Source organism: Lagenorhynchus albirostris, chromosome X, assembly GCF_949774975.1.
Source record: "Lagenorhynchus albirostris chromosome X, mLagAlb1.1, whole genome shotgun sequence".
Lineage (NCBI taxonomy): Eukaryota > Metazoa > Chordata > Mammalia > Artiodactyla > Delphinidae > Lagenorhynchus > Lagenorhynchus albirostris.
Window position 1 is genome coordinate 17,813,568 of NC_083116.1, and position 18,598 is coordinate 17,832,165.

The 18,598-nt window shown below is 41.8% G+C and overlaps 1 protein-coding gene across 2 annotated transcripts in view; it reads left to right on the plus strand.

Annotated features, from left to right (window-relative positions):
- Positions 1-18,598, plus strand: part of HS6ST2 (heparan sulfate 6-O-sulfotransferase 2) — a 288,368-nt gene that overhangs the window by 199,215 nt on the left and 70,555 nt on the right. The window contains exon 3 of one of the 2 annotated variants that reach the window (XM_060137873.1): positions 11,593-11,625. The exons of the other annotated variant lie outside the window; for it this stretch is intronic. Coding sequence (XP_059993856.1) covers positions 11,593-11,625 — 33 coding nt within the window. The remainder of the gene's footprint in view (positions 1-11,592; positions 11,626-18,598) is intronic. 2 annotated transcript variants of the gene reach the window in all.

Sequence of the window (18,598 nt, forward strand, 5' to 3'; positions counted from 1 at the left end):
TATCCTGGAGAATGTTCCATGAGCACTTGAGAAAAATGTGTATTCTGTTGTTTTTGGATGGAATGTCCTATAAATATCAATTAAGTCCATCTTGTTTAATGTATCATTTAAAGCTTGTGTTTCCTTATTTATTTTCATTTTGGATGATCTGTCCATTGGTGAATGTGGGGTGTTGAAGTCCCTTACTATGATTGTGTTACTGTTGATTTCCACTTTTATGGCTGTTAGCATTTCCCTTCTGTATTGAGGTACTCCTATGTTGGGTGCATAAATATTTACAATTGTTATATCTTCTTCTTGGATTGATCCCTTGATCATTATGTAGTGTCCTTCCTTGTCTCTTTTAATAGTCTTTATTTTAAAATCTATTTTGTCTGATATGAGAATTGCTACTCCAGCTTTCTTTTGATTTCCATTTGCATGGAATATCTTTTTCCCTCCCCTCACTTTCAGTCTGTATGTGTCCCTAGGTCTGAAGTGGGTCTCTTGTAGACAACATATATACGGGTCTTGTTTTTGTATCCATTCAGCGAGCCTGTGTGTTTTGGTTGGAGCATTTAATCCATTTACATTTAAGGTAGTTAGCGATATGTAATGTCCTATTACAATTTTCTTAATTGTTTTGGGTTTGTTATTGTAGGTCTTTTCCTTCTCTTGTGTTTCCTGCCTAGAGAAGTTCCTTTAGCATTTGTTGTAAAGGTGGTTTGGTGTTACTGAATTCTCTTAGGTTTTGCTTGTCTGTAAAGGTTTTAATTTCTCTGTCGAAAATGAATGAGATCCTTGCTGGGTTGAGTAATCTTTGTTGTAGGTTTTCCCTTTCATCACTTTAAATCTGTCCTTCCACTCCCTTCTGGCTTGCAGAGGTTCTGCTGAAAGATCAGCTGTTAACCTTCTGGGGATTCCCTTGTATGTTATTTGTTGTTTTCCCCTTGCTACTTTCAATATTTTTTCTTTGTATTTAATTTTTGATAGCTTGATTAATATGTGTCTTGGCGTGTTTCTCCTTGGATTTATCCCATATGGGACTCTCTGTGCTTCCTGGACTTGATTGACTCTTTCCTTTCCCATATTAGGGAAGTTTTCAACTATAATCTCTTCAAATATTTTCTCAGTCCCTTTCTTTTGCTCTTCCTCTTCTGGGACCCTTATAATTCCAATGTTGGTGCGTTTAATGTTGTCCCACAGGTCTCTGAGACTGTCCTCAATTCTTTTCATTCTTTTTTCTTTATTCTGCTCTTCGGTAGTTATTTCCACTTTTTTATCTTCCAGGTCACTTATCCGTTCATCTGCCTCAGTTATTCTGCTATTGATTCCTTCTAGAGAATGTTTAATTTCATCTATTGTGTTGTTCATCATTGTTTCTTTGCTCTTTATTTCTTCTAGGCCCTTGTTAAATGTTTCTTGAATTTTCTCCATTCTATTTCCAAGATTTTGGATCATCTTTACTATCATTACTCTGAATTCTTTTTCAGGTAGACTGCCTATTTCCTCTTCATTTGTTTGGTCTGGTGGGTTTTTACCTTGCTCCTTCATCCACTGTGTGTTTCTCTGTCTTCTCATTTTGCTTAACCTACTGTGTTTGGGGTTTCCTTTTCGCAGGTTGCAGGTTCGTAGTTCCCGTTGTTTTTGGTGTCTGCCCCCAGTGGGTAAGGTTAGTTCAGTGGGTTGTGTAAGCTTCCTGGTGGAGGGGACTGGTGCCTGTGTTCTGGTGGATGAGGCTGGATGTTGTCTTTCTGGTGGGCAGGATCGCATCTGGTGGTGTGTTTTGGGGTGTCTGTGATCTTATTATGATTTTAGGCAGCCTCTCTGCTAATGGGTGGGGTTGTGTTCCTGTCTTGCTAGTTGTTTGGCATAGGGTGTCCAGCACTGTAGCTTGCTGGCCATTATGTGGAGCTGGGTCTTAGCGTGGCGATGGAGATTTCTTGGAGAGCTTTTGCTGTTTGATATTACATGGACCCTGGAGGCCTCTGGTGGACCAGTGTCCTGAACTTGGCTCTCCCACCTCAGAGGCTCAGACTTGACACATGGCCGAGCACCAAGACCCTGTCAGCCACACGGCTAAGTATCAACTAAATCAGATATGGTTGAGCCTCAAGGTATGATTCATCCTGGGAAAAATGACTCCCCAGCCGTGAACCACTATATTGTTTCTCTGTCTTCTATCTCTTGCCTCTCTGAGCCACAACATTCCATGGAATCCAGAATTATATTATCACAACGCAACTTTCTTTTGTTCAAGCGGAACGCATTGCAGTTCTCAGACGTCACTTTTCCTTTGCTCTTTACTGTCAGGGTGATGTACTGGAAGTCGTTATTTCTTTCAGCTTGGGCCTCGTGGTGCCTCATTCTCCATCCAGCCTGTTCTCACACGTTTCTCATCACCTGCAGAGACCTTTTTCTTTTTCTTTGTGTTTAGTCTAGTGTCACTTGCTCAAGGTTACTGAGTGTAGAAGCGTGGCACCAGGCACTTCAGAACAGAGTTCCTTGTGCAAAAATCAATCTCAACTTTTTAAAAGAAAGAGAGTCACAGATATAGAGAACAAACTAGTGGTTACCAGTGGGGAGTGGGCGGAGGGGCAAGGTAGTGTGGGGCAGTCGGAGGTACAAAGTATTGGGTATAAAGTAGGCCCAAGGATATACTGCACAACACGGGAAATAGAGCCAATATTTTGTAATAACTGTAAATGGAAAGTAACCTTTAAAAATTGTATATAGTTTTTTATTATTTTAAAAATTACTGTTAACTTTTAATTGATGGAGTCGGCCTGTGTCTGTGCACCCTCTTTTATAATTCAAACAGCGCCCCGGCATCATGAGTGGGAATGCATCTCAGCAGGGAGCATAAGCCAGGTTTTCTTTTAAGGCCCTCCCTTTTTTTTTTTTTTTTGGTTTTTGGTTTGCATTGTTTGTTCAGTGGCAAAACACTCCTTTCACTGCTTTCTGAAAGACTGCATTGTCAAGTAGGTGCTTTAGAGATGCTTCAGAAAGAATATATCTTGACACAGCCAAGGACAAGTTATAGCTAAACCCATTTCCCACGAAAACAGGAATCCCTCAGTCTCCAGGTTCTTAATTAGATCAGCGCTAGAGGGCACTCTTATGATGCCAAAATGGGAGGATTTTACCAAAAACTGGTGGGTAGGGGTGTGGGGGGGGAGCTGATGGGGCGGTTTCAACAATGACTGCAGATAACAAACAGCTTAGGGAAGACCTCTGCAACTGAGAATTGCCTGACTTGCCAATAGGTAAGCAAACACTCTTTGAAAAGGACTGTAGCAATCTTCCTCATCAGATCCACTTTGTTTCCAAAACGTGCTTGGTGTTTTGGCAATACAGGGCCCAGGTATTAGGCATTATTTCTCAAAAGGAAAAGAACAGAAGAATCGCTGATGGTTACGGTGTGATGTAGTCAACGTTTGTGCGGGTAGGCAGAAAACAAAACCTGAGAGAGCAGCTTAGGAAAATGTGTTTACAATTTAACAGCAACTGGAAAGGAAGAATTGAAAGTCCTTGGGGTCTTTTAGGGTTGTTTTCCCAGTCTTTTGCAGCCATTGCTCTTTGAGTTGTTCTGAAGGGTTGTGTGGTTGTATGTGGGGACACAGATGCCTGCTTGCCTGCTGCCCTAGGCATGCTTTGGTGGACATGGAGTGGGTAGTACCCTGTCAGGGAAAGAGACCTGTAGAGCTGGATCCTGGTCTTGGCCCTGCCACTGAGGCAGTCTGTGATCTGCAGCAAGTCCCCGCCTCTGCAGAGACTTGGGGTCAGGAAAGGGTTCTGCAACACTAATGGTTTCTAAAAGATAGATCACCCAGAGACATCTCCCAGCCCTTTGGAGTCTGTGATTGATGATGGTAGGAAGACCTTTCAAACCACTTGTTTATACTGGCCACTTGAGTTCTGAATCCAATGTTGGGTTAAAGAATGACTCCATGCTGTTGAGAGAGATGGTACTAGAAGGATTCCAGCCCAGAGCAGCTGATCTGCTCATATTAATCACTCCTTCAGGTTTCCCACCCAGTCCAAGTATAACCTCAGAGACTGACCACAATTAAGCCATCAGTAGCTCTCCTTAAATTGGCTTATTACGCAGAATTTAGGTAACTCCTGACTTACACGCCGGGCACTGGCCAGAAGGTCACGAACATGCACAGGTGCAGTTCCCTGAGGAGCCAGGGAGGTCTGGAGACCTAATGGAAAAAGTGGGCCAGTGAAAAGAAGCTTGTCTACTCAGCCTTGGGCCCTAGAGTCTCTCAGAGCAATGCAAGAGTGTTTCTCTCAGCCTTGGTTGGTAAGAACCCAGGCTCTATTCATAGGAATGTTCCGGAGTCACATTCCTTATAAAGTCTTAGAATGTTCTAATGAACAGGGGCCTTTGGGAAAGCACCTAGTCTAACACCCTCACTGTGCAGATAGGGAAACTGAGAGCCGTCTTCCCCTCTGGAGAGTGGACTGGTGAGGGGTCACACAGCAGAGCTTGCATGAGGACCTCGGTCTTCTGACTTCTCGTCCAGGCCTCTTTCTGTTCCCTTGTGCTGCATTTGTCTCTCCCCACCCACATGACTCCAGCGAATAAGAAACCAGCATCTGGGCTTCCCTGGTGGCGCAGTGGTTGAGAGTTCGCCTGCTGATGCAGGGGACACGGGTTCGTGCCCCGGTCCGGGAAGATCCCGCATGCCGCAGAGCGGCTGGGCCCGTGAGCCATGGCCGCTGAGCCTGCGCGTCTGGAGCCTGTGCTCCGCAACGGGAGAGGCCACAGCGGTGAGAGGCCCGCGTACCGCAAAAAAAAAAAAAAAAAAAAAAAAAGAAAAAGAAACCAGCAGCTATGAACCACAGGGTTTTGACATAGCCAACGTAGCTCTCTGTTATATATTCTACACTGTATTGTATATAGTGTATTTAGGTGGTATAAATGGAGAGGTATGGGGACAAATCCCTATCAAAAATATGTCCTCTCTCGCAGACGTAGAGAATGGACTTGAGGACACGGGGAGGGGGAAGGGTAAGCTGGGAGGAGGTGAGAGAGTAGCATTGACATATATATAGTACCAAATGTAAAATAGATAGCTAGTGGGAAGCAGCTGCATTGCATGGGGAGATCAGCTCATTGCTTTGAGACCACATGGAGGGGTGGCATTGGGAGGGAGGGAGACACAAGAGGGAGGAGATAGGGGGATATATGTATATGTAACTGATTCACTTTGTTATACAGCAGAAACTAACACACCATTGTAAAGGAATTATACTCCAATAAAGATGTTAAAAAAAATGGTTCTGAAGAACCTAGGGGCAGGGCAGGAATAAAGACGCAGACATAGAAAATGGACTTGAGGACACGGGGAGGGGGAAGGGTAAGCTGGGACGAAGTGAGAGTGGCATGGACATATATATGCTACCAAATGTAAAATAGATAGCTAGTGGGAAGCAGACGTATAGCACAGGGAGATCAGCTGGGTGCTTTGTGACCACCTAGAGGGGTGGGATATGAAGGGTGGGAGGGAGACGCAGGAGGGAGGAGATATGGGGATAGATGTATATGTATAGCTGATTCACTTTGTTATAAAGCAGAAACTAACACACCATTGTAAAGCAGTTATACTCCAATAAACATGTTTAAAAAATGTCCTCTCTAAATGTCATGGGATTGGAGATTGAACCATTTTTTAGAGGGTCCTTCCTGTGGATCTGGAAGACTCTGTAGTCTTAAAATGTTCCTGTTCAAAGGCAAGCATAGGATTGAAATCTTGTCAGCTGTCAGGGAAAGTAGGCCAGGAGGATGGGTCTGGAAGCCAGATTTAGTATCTGGGGGGAAGGAGGCCATTATGATAGGAGCAGTCAAGACAAACTCAGGAGGCCTCAGAGTTGTGCCAAAGGGGATGAAAGCAAATACTTACAGAGTAAAGGTTGGAAAGGATATTCTGGATTCTAGTCTTCTGAGACAGACTCTGAAGAGCTCCCTTTCTTGGAGTTTGCACAGTTTCTGGTAGGCTTGGCGTGGAACGAGGAAGAAAGCAGAGTTGTCAAACAGTAGAACATGCATATTGGGGGATACTCCTCCCCCATAACAATAAATATGGTTGCTTTCAACATGGCCTTGTACATGTAGATGTCCTTGAACTGTGGCTTTGAAAAGCTGCCTGTGTTCCCAGGGTGGCAAGAGGGCTCAGCCACAGGAGGCTAGGAGGCTTGACCCTGGCCTGCCTTACACTCAAAATACCGTTGGACAATTCTCTTACTGGTTTTCTTCCCTGGATAAAAATAATCATGCACAAAAGTTATTGAGTTCTGTCCCTGGACGTGGTACTTTGCTACGGGATTTCCAGACATGATCTCATCTAATCCTCATGACCACTTTTGGGGGCATGCATTGTCCTGTCTACACAGGGTGTTGACAGTTGGCTTCTTTTCTGATTGGCCAGTGCCCATACCGTATTGATTGTTAAATATGTTGAACATCATTACTTGTGTGGATACTATACTTGTTCCCATTTTGCAGATGAGGAAATCAAGGTTGAGAGGTTAAGGCACCTTTGCAGTATCATACAATTAGTAAGTGAAAGAGCCTGGACTAGAACCCAGTCTGTGTGAGACCTAGGCTTATTCCACGGCCCCCCACTGCTTCTCAGGCTTGTGTATGAGCAAAAGGTTGAGGCCAGGCATCATTTTTATAGTAGCTTTAAAGTAAAGAAGACGAGTTGCTTTTTTTTTTTTTTTTTTGCCTGGGGCCTTAAAAATCATCCAGGCCGTTCATCTGGCTTCTGCATTTTCCCCCACCAGTTTGAATAAGAGTCCTTCTATAAAATAGATAACCAACAAGGACCTGCTGTATAGCACAGGGAACTACACTCAATATCTTGTAATAACCTGTAATGGAAAAAGTCTAAAAAAAATGTATAACTGAATCACGTTAATATACACCTGAAACTAACACAACATTGTAAATCAACTAAATTTCAATAAAAATTTTAAAAGTACTTAATGGTAATTAGCAATAAAGATATAAAAATTGGGAAAAACAACAAAAGAGTAAGAGTCCTTCACCTGGGACTTTGTGTAGGACACCTTCCCATTTAGGGGACCAGATTCAACATACAGAATAACATATACTGCATTTGGCCTTCAGATACCAAATGAGGATGTGGCCTAAGATACAAAAGGAGGTGGCAGGTAACTGAGCAGCAGTATATTAGGTCAGACCAGGATGAGAGTGGAAGGGCATCCTACATGGGAAGAAGGTGGGAGATCAAGGGCACAGCAGCTCTGGGTATGGGAGCAAACCAATCCAGTATCACGAATCAGAGAGCTTGAATCGGCCGTTTGCTTGGCAGCCCTGGAACAGTGGGAGGTAATTGGTTCCCAGAGTGTATTGTCTGCCACAGATTTGCCATTAGACCAAAACAGTGTTGGTGGGTTTTTGTTTTGTTTTGTTTTAACCACCCTTTGCAAAATATGAGCATCTATGTAAGCCTTTATCTGGGAGAGTGTGGCTGTGGAGGTCTCTGCTAATTGACAGCAATCGCCAGCATCCCAGGCTCCCGGCAGATGAAGCAGCTGCACGAGCAGAAAGAGAAGGGCGGGTGGGTGTTAATTGTTTATCAATTAGATTTTCCTTGTTATTCTCAGTTAAGTTTACTTGTAGAACTTTTCCATCCTAGAGAACCAGCCACTCTCTATTTCAAATAAACAAAGCTGTTTCCCTGGACAGAATGATGATCGGCTGCATTTCAACTTGGCTGTTATTGTTTTGGCCACGTTTTCATCCACTTGTAGGCTCAGACTGTGGGGCTCTGGGCTCTCTGAACTACTAATAGCATGTTGTACTGAGAAAATGACTAGAGATTTCTGTCCTTTTAACTAACTTGGCACCAAAATGAAAGGCAAAGCTATTAGAGAATTACAAAAATATTGGAACTGGAGGATTTTTACAAACCACCTTGTGAAAATCCCTCTTTTCATATGGCTCCCTGAGAGAGTGGAGAAGAGAATTTGCCCAAGATCAAATGAGTCATTGGCAAAACGGGATTAGAAACCAGGAGTCCAGATTTTTAGGCAGAGGCTCTCGGATTTTTACATCATCCTGTTTCTCCTACATCTTAATTTGGATCCTTAATGTCAAAGTGAATAGATAGCTTCACTTTTTACAAAAAATTGAAGTATAGTTGATTTACAGTGTTGTGTTAATTTCTGCTGTACAGCAAAGTGATTCAGTTATGCATATGCATACATTCTTTTTTATATTCTTTTCCATTATGGTTTATCCCAGGGTATTGGATATAGTTCCCTGTGCTTAGAAAGCTTCACTTTTTAAATTCTGAAGCATTAAGCACCTACCCTGAGAATCTAAATGCCAGGGGGTAGGTGTCATCATTTGAGGTTTCTAGTTAGCACGAATCCCTATCTGGAGTTTTGGGGGCTCCCAAGTCTCCCCCTCAATTCCCATTTTTCCACTGATATATATATATATATATATATATATATATATATGTATGTATATGTGTGTGTGTGTTTTCCCTTCATTTTCATCTTTTTCTTTTCCTGCTTTTTTTTTTTACATCTTTATTGGAGTATAATTGCTTTATAATGGTGTGTTTGTTTCTGCTTTATAACAAAGTGAATCAGTTATACATATACATATGTTCCCATATCTCTTCCCTCTTGCGTCTCCCTCCCTCCCACCCTCCCTATCCCACCCCTCTAGGTGGTCACAAAGCACCGAGCTGATCTCTGTGAGCTATGCGGCTGCTTCCCACTGGCTATCTACCTTACGTTTGGTAGTGTATATATGTCCATGCCACTCTCTTGCTTTGTCACAGCTTACCCTTCCCCCTCCCCATATCCTCAAGTCCATTCTCTAATAGGTCTGTGTCTTTATTCCTTTCCTGCTAATTTAACATTTAGGTAGTAGCTGTCACTTGAGAGATATTTGGTCCCATCTTGAACCTTGGTCCAGAAGGTTACTCTTACTGCTTCTTCTCCAGCCAGTGTCTGGGTCATGGGCATGAGAAGCACAGCTCCTTTTGTCCACCACCTGCTGTTGCTTTCTCAAGAGGTGGCTTGCTGAGGGCTGATGAGTCCAATCTCAGAGTGGTACAGAACACTAGAGCATCCAATGAGAAAAACCCTGCTGGGATGTGGTACTCCACAGTATTATGAAGCTGCCATCTAGAGACTTCTTGTTTTCACAGTATTTCAAGGTATATGCACGTGGAATTCTATGAACAGCAAATGGCCTCACTAAAAAGAAACTTTGGTGGGGGGCGGGGGGGAAGTTTCCACACGGAGAAATCATGAAAAGAAATAATGTCCTTTCCAATCAGAAAGAGAAGCCTTTCTAATACAGATGTTGAATCTGATGCCAGTGGATATGTTCTCCATACATAAATACATAAATAAAACTAGGAGAAACATTTTCCTAGAGTTCATAACATACAGTATATTTCTGTGGAACTCTTTTCCAAACAGATGGTATAAAAACATCTTCCACAAAATTGTAAACTCTGTGAAGGCAGAGATTTGCGTCCGTTTTGCTCACTGCCGTATCCTTAAGTACCTATAATGATGCCTGTCACATAATAAATGACATTTTTTGTGGGGGGTGATTTTTTAATTGAATATATTTGACACATAACATTGTGTAAATTTAAGGTGTACGATGTGTTCATTTGATACACTTATATGTTGTAATATGATTGCTGTTATAGTGATAATTAGCACCTCTATCACATTACATAATTATCCTTTCATTTTATTAAAGGGTCTTTTTAAGAAGATTCCATTTAAGAACCTTTCCAAAGAGTGTGTGCGTGTGTGTGTGTGTACGTGTAAGTAAAATGGACTTGTAAAGTTAATTCATTTTTTTTCTAATCAGTATGCCTCTCCTTTTTATCTTTTTCCTCATGGCATTTGATTCACTTCCGATGACTGCCCACCCTTTTGATTGGGTGTACCTGTAACATCTTCCTGGCTCACCACTGAATAATCCACCTCTGGCAACCTGGACTCCCAGGTAAGGCAATGAGCTTCCAAAAGTGTAATCCCTGAGAAAACTTTAATAGACAGTTGAGAAACTTACATAGAAAGTTTTAAAAAAATCTCAAGAGGCAAAGTTAAATTTGCTCTGGTCCCCATAGACATCAATATACATAAACTATGTACGTACTTATATTATTTGAGGATTTCTATTAATGCAGCAAAAGTAAAATTATAGTTTTGGAAAGGGCTACATATTTGACTTTGGAATTTTCTAGCACTAAGATTCAACATATAACTTTACGTTTTCATGTTGTTGTTGTTTTTATTTTTCACCCAAAGTTGTATTATATTTTGTTCATGAAGCTGAGTTCAGTAGAAGGGGTACTACCCTTTCTTCACTGTGTAGGGAAACTAAATCATGGGGTAGGCCAGAATACTCTAGATTACTTCTTTCTTGTGGCCGGAATGGAAGAGGATCACATTGGGCCCTGGATGGTGAGTCAGCTAATGGAGGTGTCTTGTCTAACAGATCTGATGTCATTAACTACATCACTTTTGTTTTCATAACACTTGCTTCTCCACCAGTCTTAACAACTCATAGAACTAGGGAAGGGGGCCTTAGCCATGCCAAGAACTGATGATAAAAGAGCTGTATATTGCTTCTCAAATGCTGATGCAAGGCCTGTGCTGCTAGCTGTGCTATGAAAAGTCTCTCTTACCTCATTCCTAAAGCCTCCAGATATATTTGATGTAAAGAAACACTTCTCTCAAGAAAATATCCAGGCCATATAACTCGCTGTGGGCACAAAAGTGTTACCACATTATAATATCCCATGCTTAATATAGTAAAACAAAAAGCTAACTGAGCCCATCTGAACTCTCAAATTAGCAATTGACCCGTGCACAACTTCCCAGTCCCTGCCGATATCAGAAATTCACATAGTAGAATTAGTATTTTGTGACTCTTAAGACATATATTATGAAAACAGATGAGTAATTTTTTGAATGGAGAGACATTGCTTACTTTGATGGATGTCTTGCATTTGGGTGGAAGGAACTAGTGCTGATTTATGTATCACTTTCTGTGTGCTTTGAATTTTCATCTGTTTGAAAAGCATCCGCAAAGTCTAATCATTCTTTCTTTTCTTTTCCTTTTGTTACTTGTGTTTCATATATCCCTGATGGTATGAAAAATCCCTGTAAATTCCTCCTAGCTTCTTTCAATCAGGCATTTCTGTTTTAGGGATGCCATAGTGCTTGGTTTGGTATGGTCTGGGTTTTGGTTTATTGACTTTTGTTTTTTGCTTAGATTGCCATCGCATGTGTGAAGGGGAATGCAATTAGTTAACGACCGAGTGGAGGATCTATCATTCTCAGCCCATAGCCCTTCAGAGGTTTGGCTCTCAGTGCTGCCCTGCCCCTTTAAGCCCTCTGATTCATAATCCCCCACTACATGAGAGGAGCTAGTGGGGAGCAAAGTTGGGGAGCCATCCATGAGCTGTTGCCTTGCGGTTTGGAAAGCTGGAAAAATATGTTATCAAAGCAAAATGGAAAACTTTTATTATTTTAATTCCTCTCTTACCAAGCTCTTGCTAGCACCTGGTTTTACTGTTCCTTTAACAGGTGGAGGATTTTTCAGATTCTAGATGCAGCAAGGTAAGTGACAATGGATCTTTAGCTGAACTGAACCCAAGTGAGCTAGAATAAGTAGACTCTGCCATTGCCTATCAGTTTAATTTCCATACAATAAATAGTTTGGTTTCCACTTGGACAGATTCTTTTCAGGGCTCTTTTTTAGTTTAAAACAGCTGAAACTACTGGAGCTTATAGTCTCAGCTATAAAGCTGACCTAGTTCAGAAGTGGGACGGAAGTTCAGGGCCAGCACCCCAGACAGTTGGGCAGTAGGTTACTAGCTTCTTTTCGTTTTTGCTGAAATTGGATGACACAGTAGAGTGTTCTGTTAGGAAAACCCCACCATCAACAAAGTTTTCTCCATGGTGCTTCAGGCCCACCTGCCTGTCACTAGGCTGGATGGTGGTTTAGGGAACACCTAGGTCAGCATTTTATTGAAGGGAAATCAATTACTGGAAAATACCAGGGGCTTGTAAAGTATGTACATGTGTAGACTTGCAAGGTAGAGTAATCCCATAGGCCAGGGGCCTTTGTGACATAAACTCTGCAGCAGAGCAAGTCTAATCAAACACAGGAAAGTTCCTAACTGTCAGGGGGAGGGGCTGTTGAGAATGCGACAGAATAGTGTCTTTCCAGGCAACGACTATTGCCACAAGCTGTGACATCATATTGCCATCAGTGCTGAAGAGGCGGTGAGAATTGTAAGCCGTTTTGTAAATGTGGCTCTCGTTGCTTGGCACGTGGTCTTCTAAGATCATCCTGCACACCAGTACCGTATTTGGCCTACTCTAGGCTTATTGGCTCCATAAAGGTTTACCAGTGTCTCTACTTTCTCTTCCTACCCACCTACATCATTTGTTCCCTAGCCAGATAGCTTAGGAAGAGCAAAGGTTATAGCCTTAGGATTCCTCCACTAGGGCAGACTCATTAAAATAGAGCAGATCGACCGTATCTTAGATGCCCAGTTTGGCTTTCAGTAGCTGGCCTTCCATATTCCCATCAGGGCCTCAGTGGATTTATTTGACATCTAAGAAGAGTAAATTCAGGGTTTAATTCCATAGTCAGATTAAAATTCATTGAGATAAATGGTATAGACACACATAGACAGCTAATCACACAATAGTAGTATAGGAGGGCATTTAAGCATCAGAGATTGGATGTGTCATGGTGGCAAGAGTACTAGGTATTGCCACTAACTAGTGGGGTGACTTTGCTCAAGTCCTATGTCTGCTGTGAACCTTGACCTCCTCATCTGTAAAATAAAATGGAGTGGATGACCATTAAGATAATGGACAATTAACCTAGGGACTATTATTCCTATAATGGCTTTCACAGGTAAAATATTGAGAATTTTGTTTTATTTTTGTTTTGAAATTTGCTCCATGCCAGAATCATCTCTCTCTAACAGTTTTGCTATGTTACAAAGCAAATCTTGACTTATTTCTTTATGTTTATTATGGGGCTGATCAGTTTGACCAGAAGTTATTATCAGAATCATTTATACCTGCTCTTAGTTTGTGAGAAAGGAAGAGAGGAATACAGATGGTGAGATGGAAAAGAATTGGCTTTGGTAAACATCCATGGGGGCCATGTTTAATTCTGGTGGACTGAATGATGTATGAAAGCTATTTGCAAGGCTAGCATGTTTTTCGACCACTAGTAAAATAATAAAGCAACAATTCATTTGGTAATCCCTATTGTACATGCACTTTTATAAATATACAAGATTATGATTATCTCTGCCTCATAATTAACAATTTGCATAAATGCTTGCTATTATTCAGTTGTCTGAATGGATTTTCTAATCCAGAGAAAGAAGGGAACAGTCAGTGGGAGCCATCCCAAACGCCTTGCCTTATTGCTTCACACATGCACAATTAACAGCGATGCTAATTGTTTCAGACCAGAACCTCATTTGTTTTTCTATAGACAGCAAAAACATTAACTGCCGGGGTGTTTGCCACTCTCTCTTTCTCTCTTTTTCCTATAGCCAGCCGTATTATAAGGGCTGCAGTTGGTTGGAAGCAAATTATTTGGCTGGATTTTCAGCGTATCGTTTTGTGATGGAGTTTCCAAGCTTCTACTTAAGTTAGCAGTCAAGGCCACAAACAACCAAGGACTATTTTTATAATATTTTAACAGTGGGCCCTATAAATTCTATAAATTTAAGGAATAAAAGGATACTGACATACAAACCAGTTCTGCTGCTGCATTTACATTCTATTTCATATTCCATGCCTTTAAAACTATTGACATTAGACCTGCATATGAGAATCATAAAAAGTCAAGGCTGGAGGAGGCCTTTAAGATTATCCTGTGAAATTTCCTCACTTTTCAGATGAGTTTGTCAGTAACTTGAATATCAGTAACAACCACCAAATCAATGATGCCACACTTTTTTTTTTTTAACTTTCGAACCCTTGGGAGCTATTGTAGTAAATACATTTGAATTATAACTGGTTGTTTTGGAATCATACAGCTTCAACTATTTTTTCCAAAAAAGTGAATCAGATTTTTAAAAATATGCCTTTATACAGTTTGCCTAAACATAGCCATGATGTTGATGATATATATGTGAAAGGCGATGTCCTATGCAAAGCCCTTGGCAATAGGAGACACTCAACCAATGTATCAGCTCTCTTCCCCTCATGCACAGATTACCTTGCTAAGGTCAGCATATGGAAGTATTACTTCAGTGATTGAGAGTATGGGCTTTTAGAGTCAAACTGTCCTTGGGTCTGATCCTGGTGCTGCCGCTTTCTAGCAGTGTGATCTTGAGTCATTTCTTTAACCTCTGTGGACTTTGTTTCTTCACATATAAAACGTAGACACCTTATAGAGTTGTTTCAAGGATTAAACTGAGATCGGGCATATGAAGTGCTTAGCACTGTTCCCGGCACATAGTAAACAGTCAATAAATGGTAGTGGTTGTTACCACCATTGTCTGGTACACCCAGTACCAGCCTCCTTCAATACTAATATTCCATCTTATGGTGGTTTGGTGTACGTGCATATACACCTATTCACATCCGCATATGGGCACACAGAGTTCACCCGAAAGACTGCTTTCCCAAAGGCTATCTGTGACCACCATGTTTCAAAATCCAGTGGCCTCTCTGGCTTCAATATTCTTGAGCTCTTCGGAGGTTATGGAACTTTTACACATCTTCTCTTGCTTGAAAGCGTTCCTCAGTTATCTTGGTTTACCTCCTGTCTTCTTCTCAACAGTTCTTAAGTTTCCTTTGTTGGATCTGTTTTCACACACACACACACACACACACACACACACACACACACACAGCGTTCCTCCTCACCGCCCCACCCCCGCCCCTTTCAATGAAGCAATTCCCAAGGTCCTGTCATTGATCTGCTTCTCTTCTCTTGCTATGTTCTCATTCTGGGTAATTTCATCTCCTGACATAGCTTCACCTTTCACCTCTACACTAATGATTCCCAAATTGACCTCTCTAATTCTTAACTTATTCCGGAGCTCCAGGCTAACTCCAATTTCCAATTGCCTGCTGAGCATCTCCAGGGCAGGATATCCTAGGAGGCTGAAGTGTAGTCTGGCTTTTGTCATCCTGCCTCAGGAATGCAGATGGGGGAATCTAGCTTCAAGAAGTATTAAGAGTCGCGGGCAGTCGTCTGAGCAGAAGTAAAAGTAGTCTAAGTTAGCAAAGTGGTTCAAACCGAGCTTTCCAGGGAAAGCATGACAAGTTAACTGTGAATTTCTGTTATGAACTGGAGATACAAATTGGCAATGGAAACTTTCAAAGGTGTATGTTTTCTAGGGAAGAGGGAACAGCTCGCCTAAATGAAAATCGAGATCAGTTTTTAGGTGCTGGAATGTTGGTATGTTTGAGGAAATGTTAATTAAAATGATCTTTCTTGGGACAGTTTGTATGGTGAATCTTGCTTCGGTGTTTTGTTATACAAACATACATGCCCAGAGGACGGATAATGTCTTCATCCTGAAGGATGAGCATGTGGGAATAGACACATACACACATGCCTGGTCAGATATACCTGAGATTTTGAATGTGTGAAAATAATTCTATCAGAGGGGAGATAGATTTTTTCTTTCATTTATTCTGCGAATATTTACTGGACACCTACTAGATGCCACACTCTCTGTGGAGCAACAGGCTGTCAATACAGAACATACAGAGTCTTTGTCCTGAAGTGTCTAATACAGTTTTCTTTAGTTATATGCAAGTACATTGAGAGTTTAATTTGGTCTCAAAATATCTGCAGTGTGTGACAGGTTATTCAATGACTACAACCCTGCTGAAAATCGTAATGACCAAAGAGGAACTTAAGGGAAATAAAGACAGTGCTAAAGTGGGAAAGGAATGTGCCTAAATTCCAATTAGAAATTGATTACTTCCTTTAACTTTAGCAAATACTGAATTACTTTGGGATTTTACATTTCAAGTTGGCTCTTGGTGTTTCAGAGTAGGAATGATTACGTCTAACCTAAAACTTAGAGCAAAGGGATAGACAAATCTTGGTTAATGTGTATAGTATTGTTAGGAGAATTCTTTCTAAATAAACTATTCTTACAGAAGCTACAGACCTAGCTTTTAGCATTAGCACTGGGGACAATATTCCTTTTGAAGGAGGGTGACCTTATTCCCCTCCTTCCCAAAATTAAGTACAATCCCTCCCAGTTGAATTACTGCCCTATGGAATATGTGGAGGTCATCAGACCCTGCAAATTGTAATGGTCTAGAAAACTGGGTGAGTTCCTTGCCTTCCTGGATGCACCCCAGCTTCCTCTTTAGAAATTTGGCATGGCCCTTTGTTTGCAAGTCTTAAATCCAAGTGTTCTTGGACACAGCTGTCCATTTCAAAGTCCCCTTCAAGGTTACCCTCAGGTCCCAAAGATCCCTCATTGCATTTGTAATCTTGGAAAGCAAACTTGATGCCCCAAAGTCCTGCTATGGATCTGTAGATGGTACCACTCCCCTTTACGGTGACAGCACCCCCTTCAGAACCTTCATGGCACAAAAGCTGTCCTAATAATGGTGCACATATTGACCAGCGTTCCTATTCCTCTTGCCCTAAATGAATTAGAGACGTTGATGTACTTCTCTTATTCTTTTTTTAAAAATTTATTTATTTTATTAATTTATTTTTGGCTGCATTGAGTCTTTGTTGCTGCACGCGGGCTTTCTCTAGTTGTGGCGAGCGGGGGCTACTCTTCATTGCGGTGCGCCGGCTTCTCATTGCGGTGGCTTCTCTTGTTGCAGAGCCCAGGCTCTAGGCACACGGGCTTCAGTAGTTGTGGCTCGCGGGCTCCAGAGCACAGGCTCAGTAGTTGTGGCGCACAGGCTTAGTTGCTCCACGGCATGTGGGATCTTCCCGGACCAGGGCTCGAACCTGTGTCCCCTGCATTGGCAGGCGGATTCTTAGCCACTGCGCCACCAGGGAAGTCCTACTTCTCTTTTTCTAACTGGAAGTAAGAATAATAAAAACATCCTTGAATTTATAGTCTTGGATGTGTTTGTTCTCAGTTTGCCGCAATTGTAGTCTAACATTTTTTACCTTTCTCAAATTTATTCATTCAAAACATATCCACTGAGCACTTACTATGTTCCAGGCACTGTTCTAGGCATTGGGGACAATAAGACAGGCAAGGTTTCTGTTCTTGTGTTTCTTAAAGGGCATGTTGGGTGTATGTGTGTGAGCGCGCACACTCACATGCACACGTGTTGGAGGGAGACAGGAAATAAACAAATATACAAGCTAATCTCAGAGAGTGATAAATGTCATGAAAAAATAAAACAAAAGTGGACAGAGAGTGACTGGATGGGTGGAGTGTGATCAGGGTGAAGTTTGCTCTTTGTTTTATTGGTTTTGTACAGATTTCACCAACACTTTGTATGGGCTCTTTGGTTTCCTCTATTTCATACTTTCCTGGCTTCAGTACCAATTCTAATTTTGCTGATCCTGGCCGTTCTGTCATTAGGACCACCTCCCCTTAGCTAGTCCTGAAGTGTAACCCAAAGTATGCTCCCTGTTAAACTTCTGTTCCATACTTTTCTTATCTTTGTCAGCATTAGAATTCGGCAGATTAACCCACTTCCCTGTCATTGAATGTAAATAAGCCTACTAACCCTTAGGGATATTCTACTTGATTACTCAAAGCACTTTTGTTACTCAAGACAAACTACCTGTTGAAAGAAAAACACAGGCATGAAAGGTTAGTAATTGTGGTGGTGTTTGGTTTTGCCCACTTCTGTGGGGGGAAGAGCGCCGGCTTGAGGATCAGAAGAGAAGGATCTCCCTGCTATATGGCCTTAGACATAGCACTTCCTTTCTCTGAGCCTGTTTCTTCATCTATAAAACCAGTGTTCCAAGTAGATGATCCCTAGGTTCTTTCTAGCTCTAAAGTGGTACAATTAGTTGTTTTCAGAGACGTGGGCCAAGATCTCTTTCCAACATTCTGTTTAATTTTGTAAAGTGGATGTGTAGGAACATTTTCCAGTGTATCAGAACTGCGTAGATTAAGCATACGTTTTCCAGCAAAAGCCAGCTCTACAATTCTTGTAAATGTCACAAGAAGTTAAAACATTGCTTCTTGTTTTAACCTCTGCCAGCGAGGGCAACAATTCAACACCACAAACGTAACTGTCAACTTCTTATATGTGAATATCTGAAAATTCACTGTCTTTTCAGCCTGCCCACAGGAAATCTCCAAAAAGAACCAAATTCCACTGAAACGAAGGAAGGCGTTCTAAGTTGGCTTCAAAATGACATGGCATAGGTGTTGCCCACTAGTGTGTTAGGTGCCAGGATAAAGCATCTTAACTCTTAGAGGGCCACTCAGGATTCTTGCAGCCATGGCTGTGCTGTCTGCCTCAGCACCTGGCCAAAGCCCAGTTAGGAACTAAAGTAGGAGCTGGAAAGCTGGCCTTCCCTAACTTCCCCACACCTTCCCTACATTTGCTGCACTGGGCTTTGTGGGAGAAGATGGGGAAGCAGGAGGCGCAG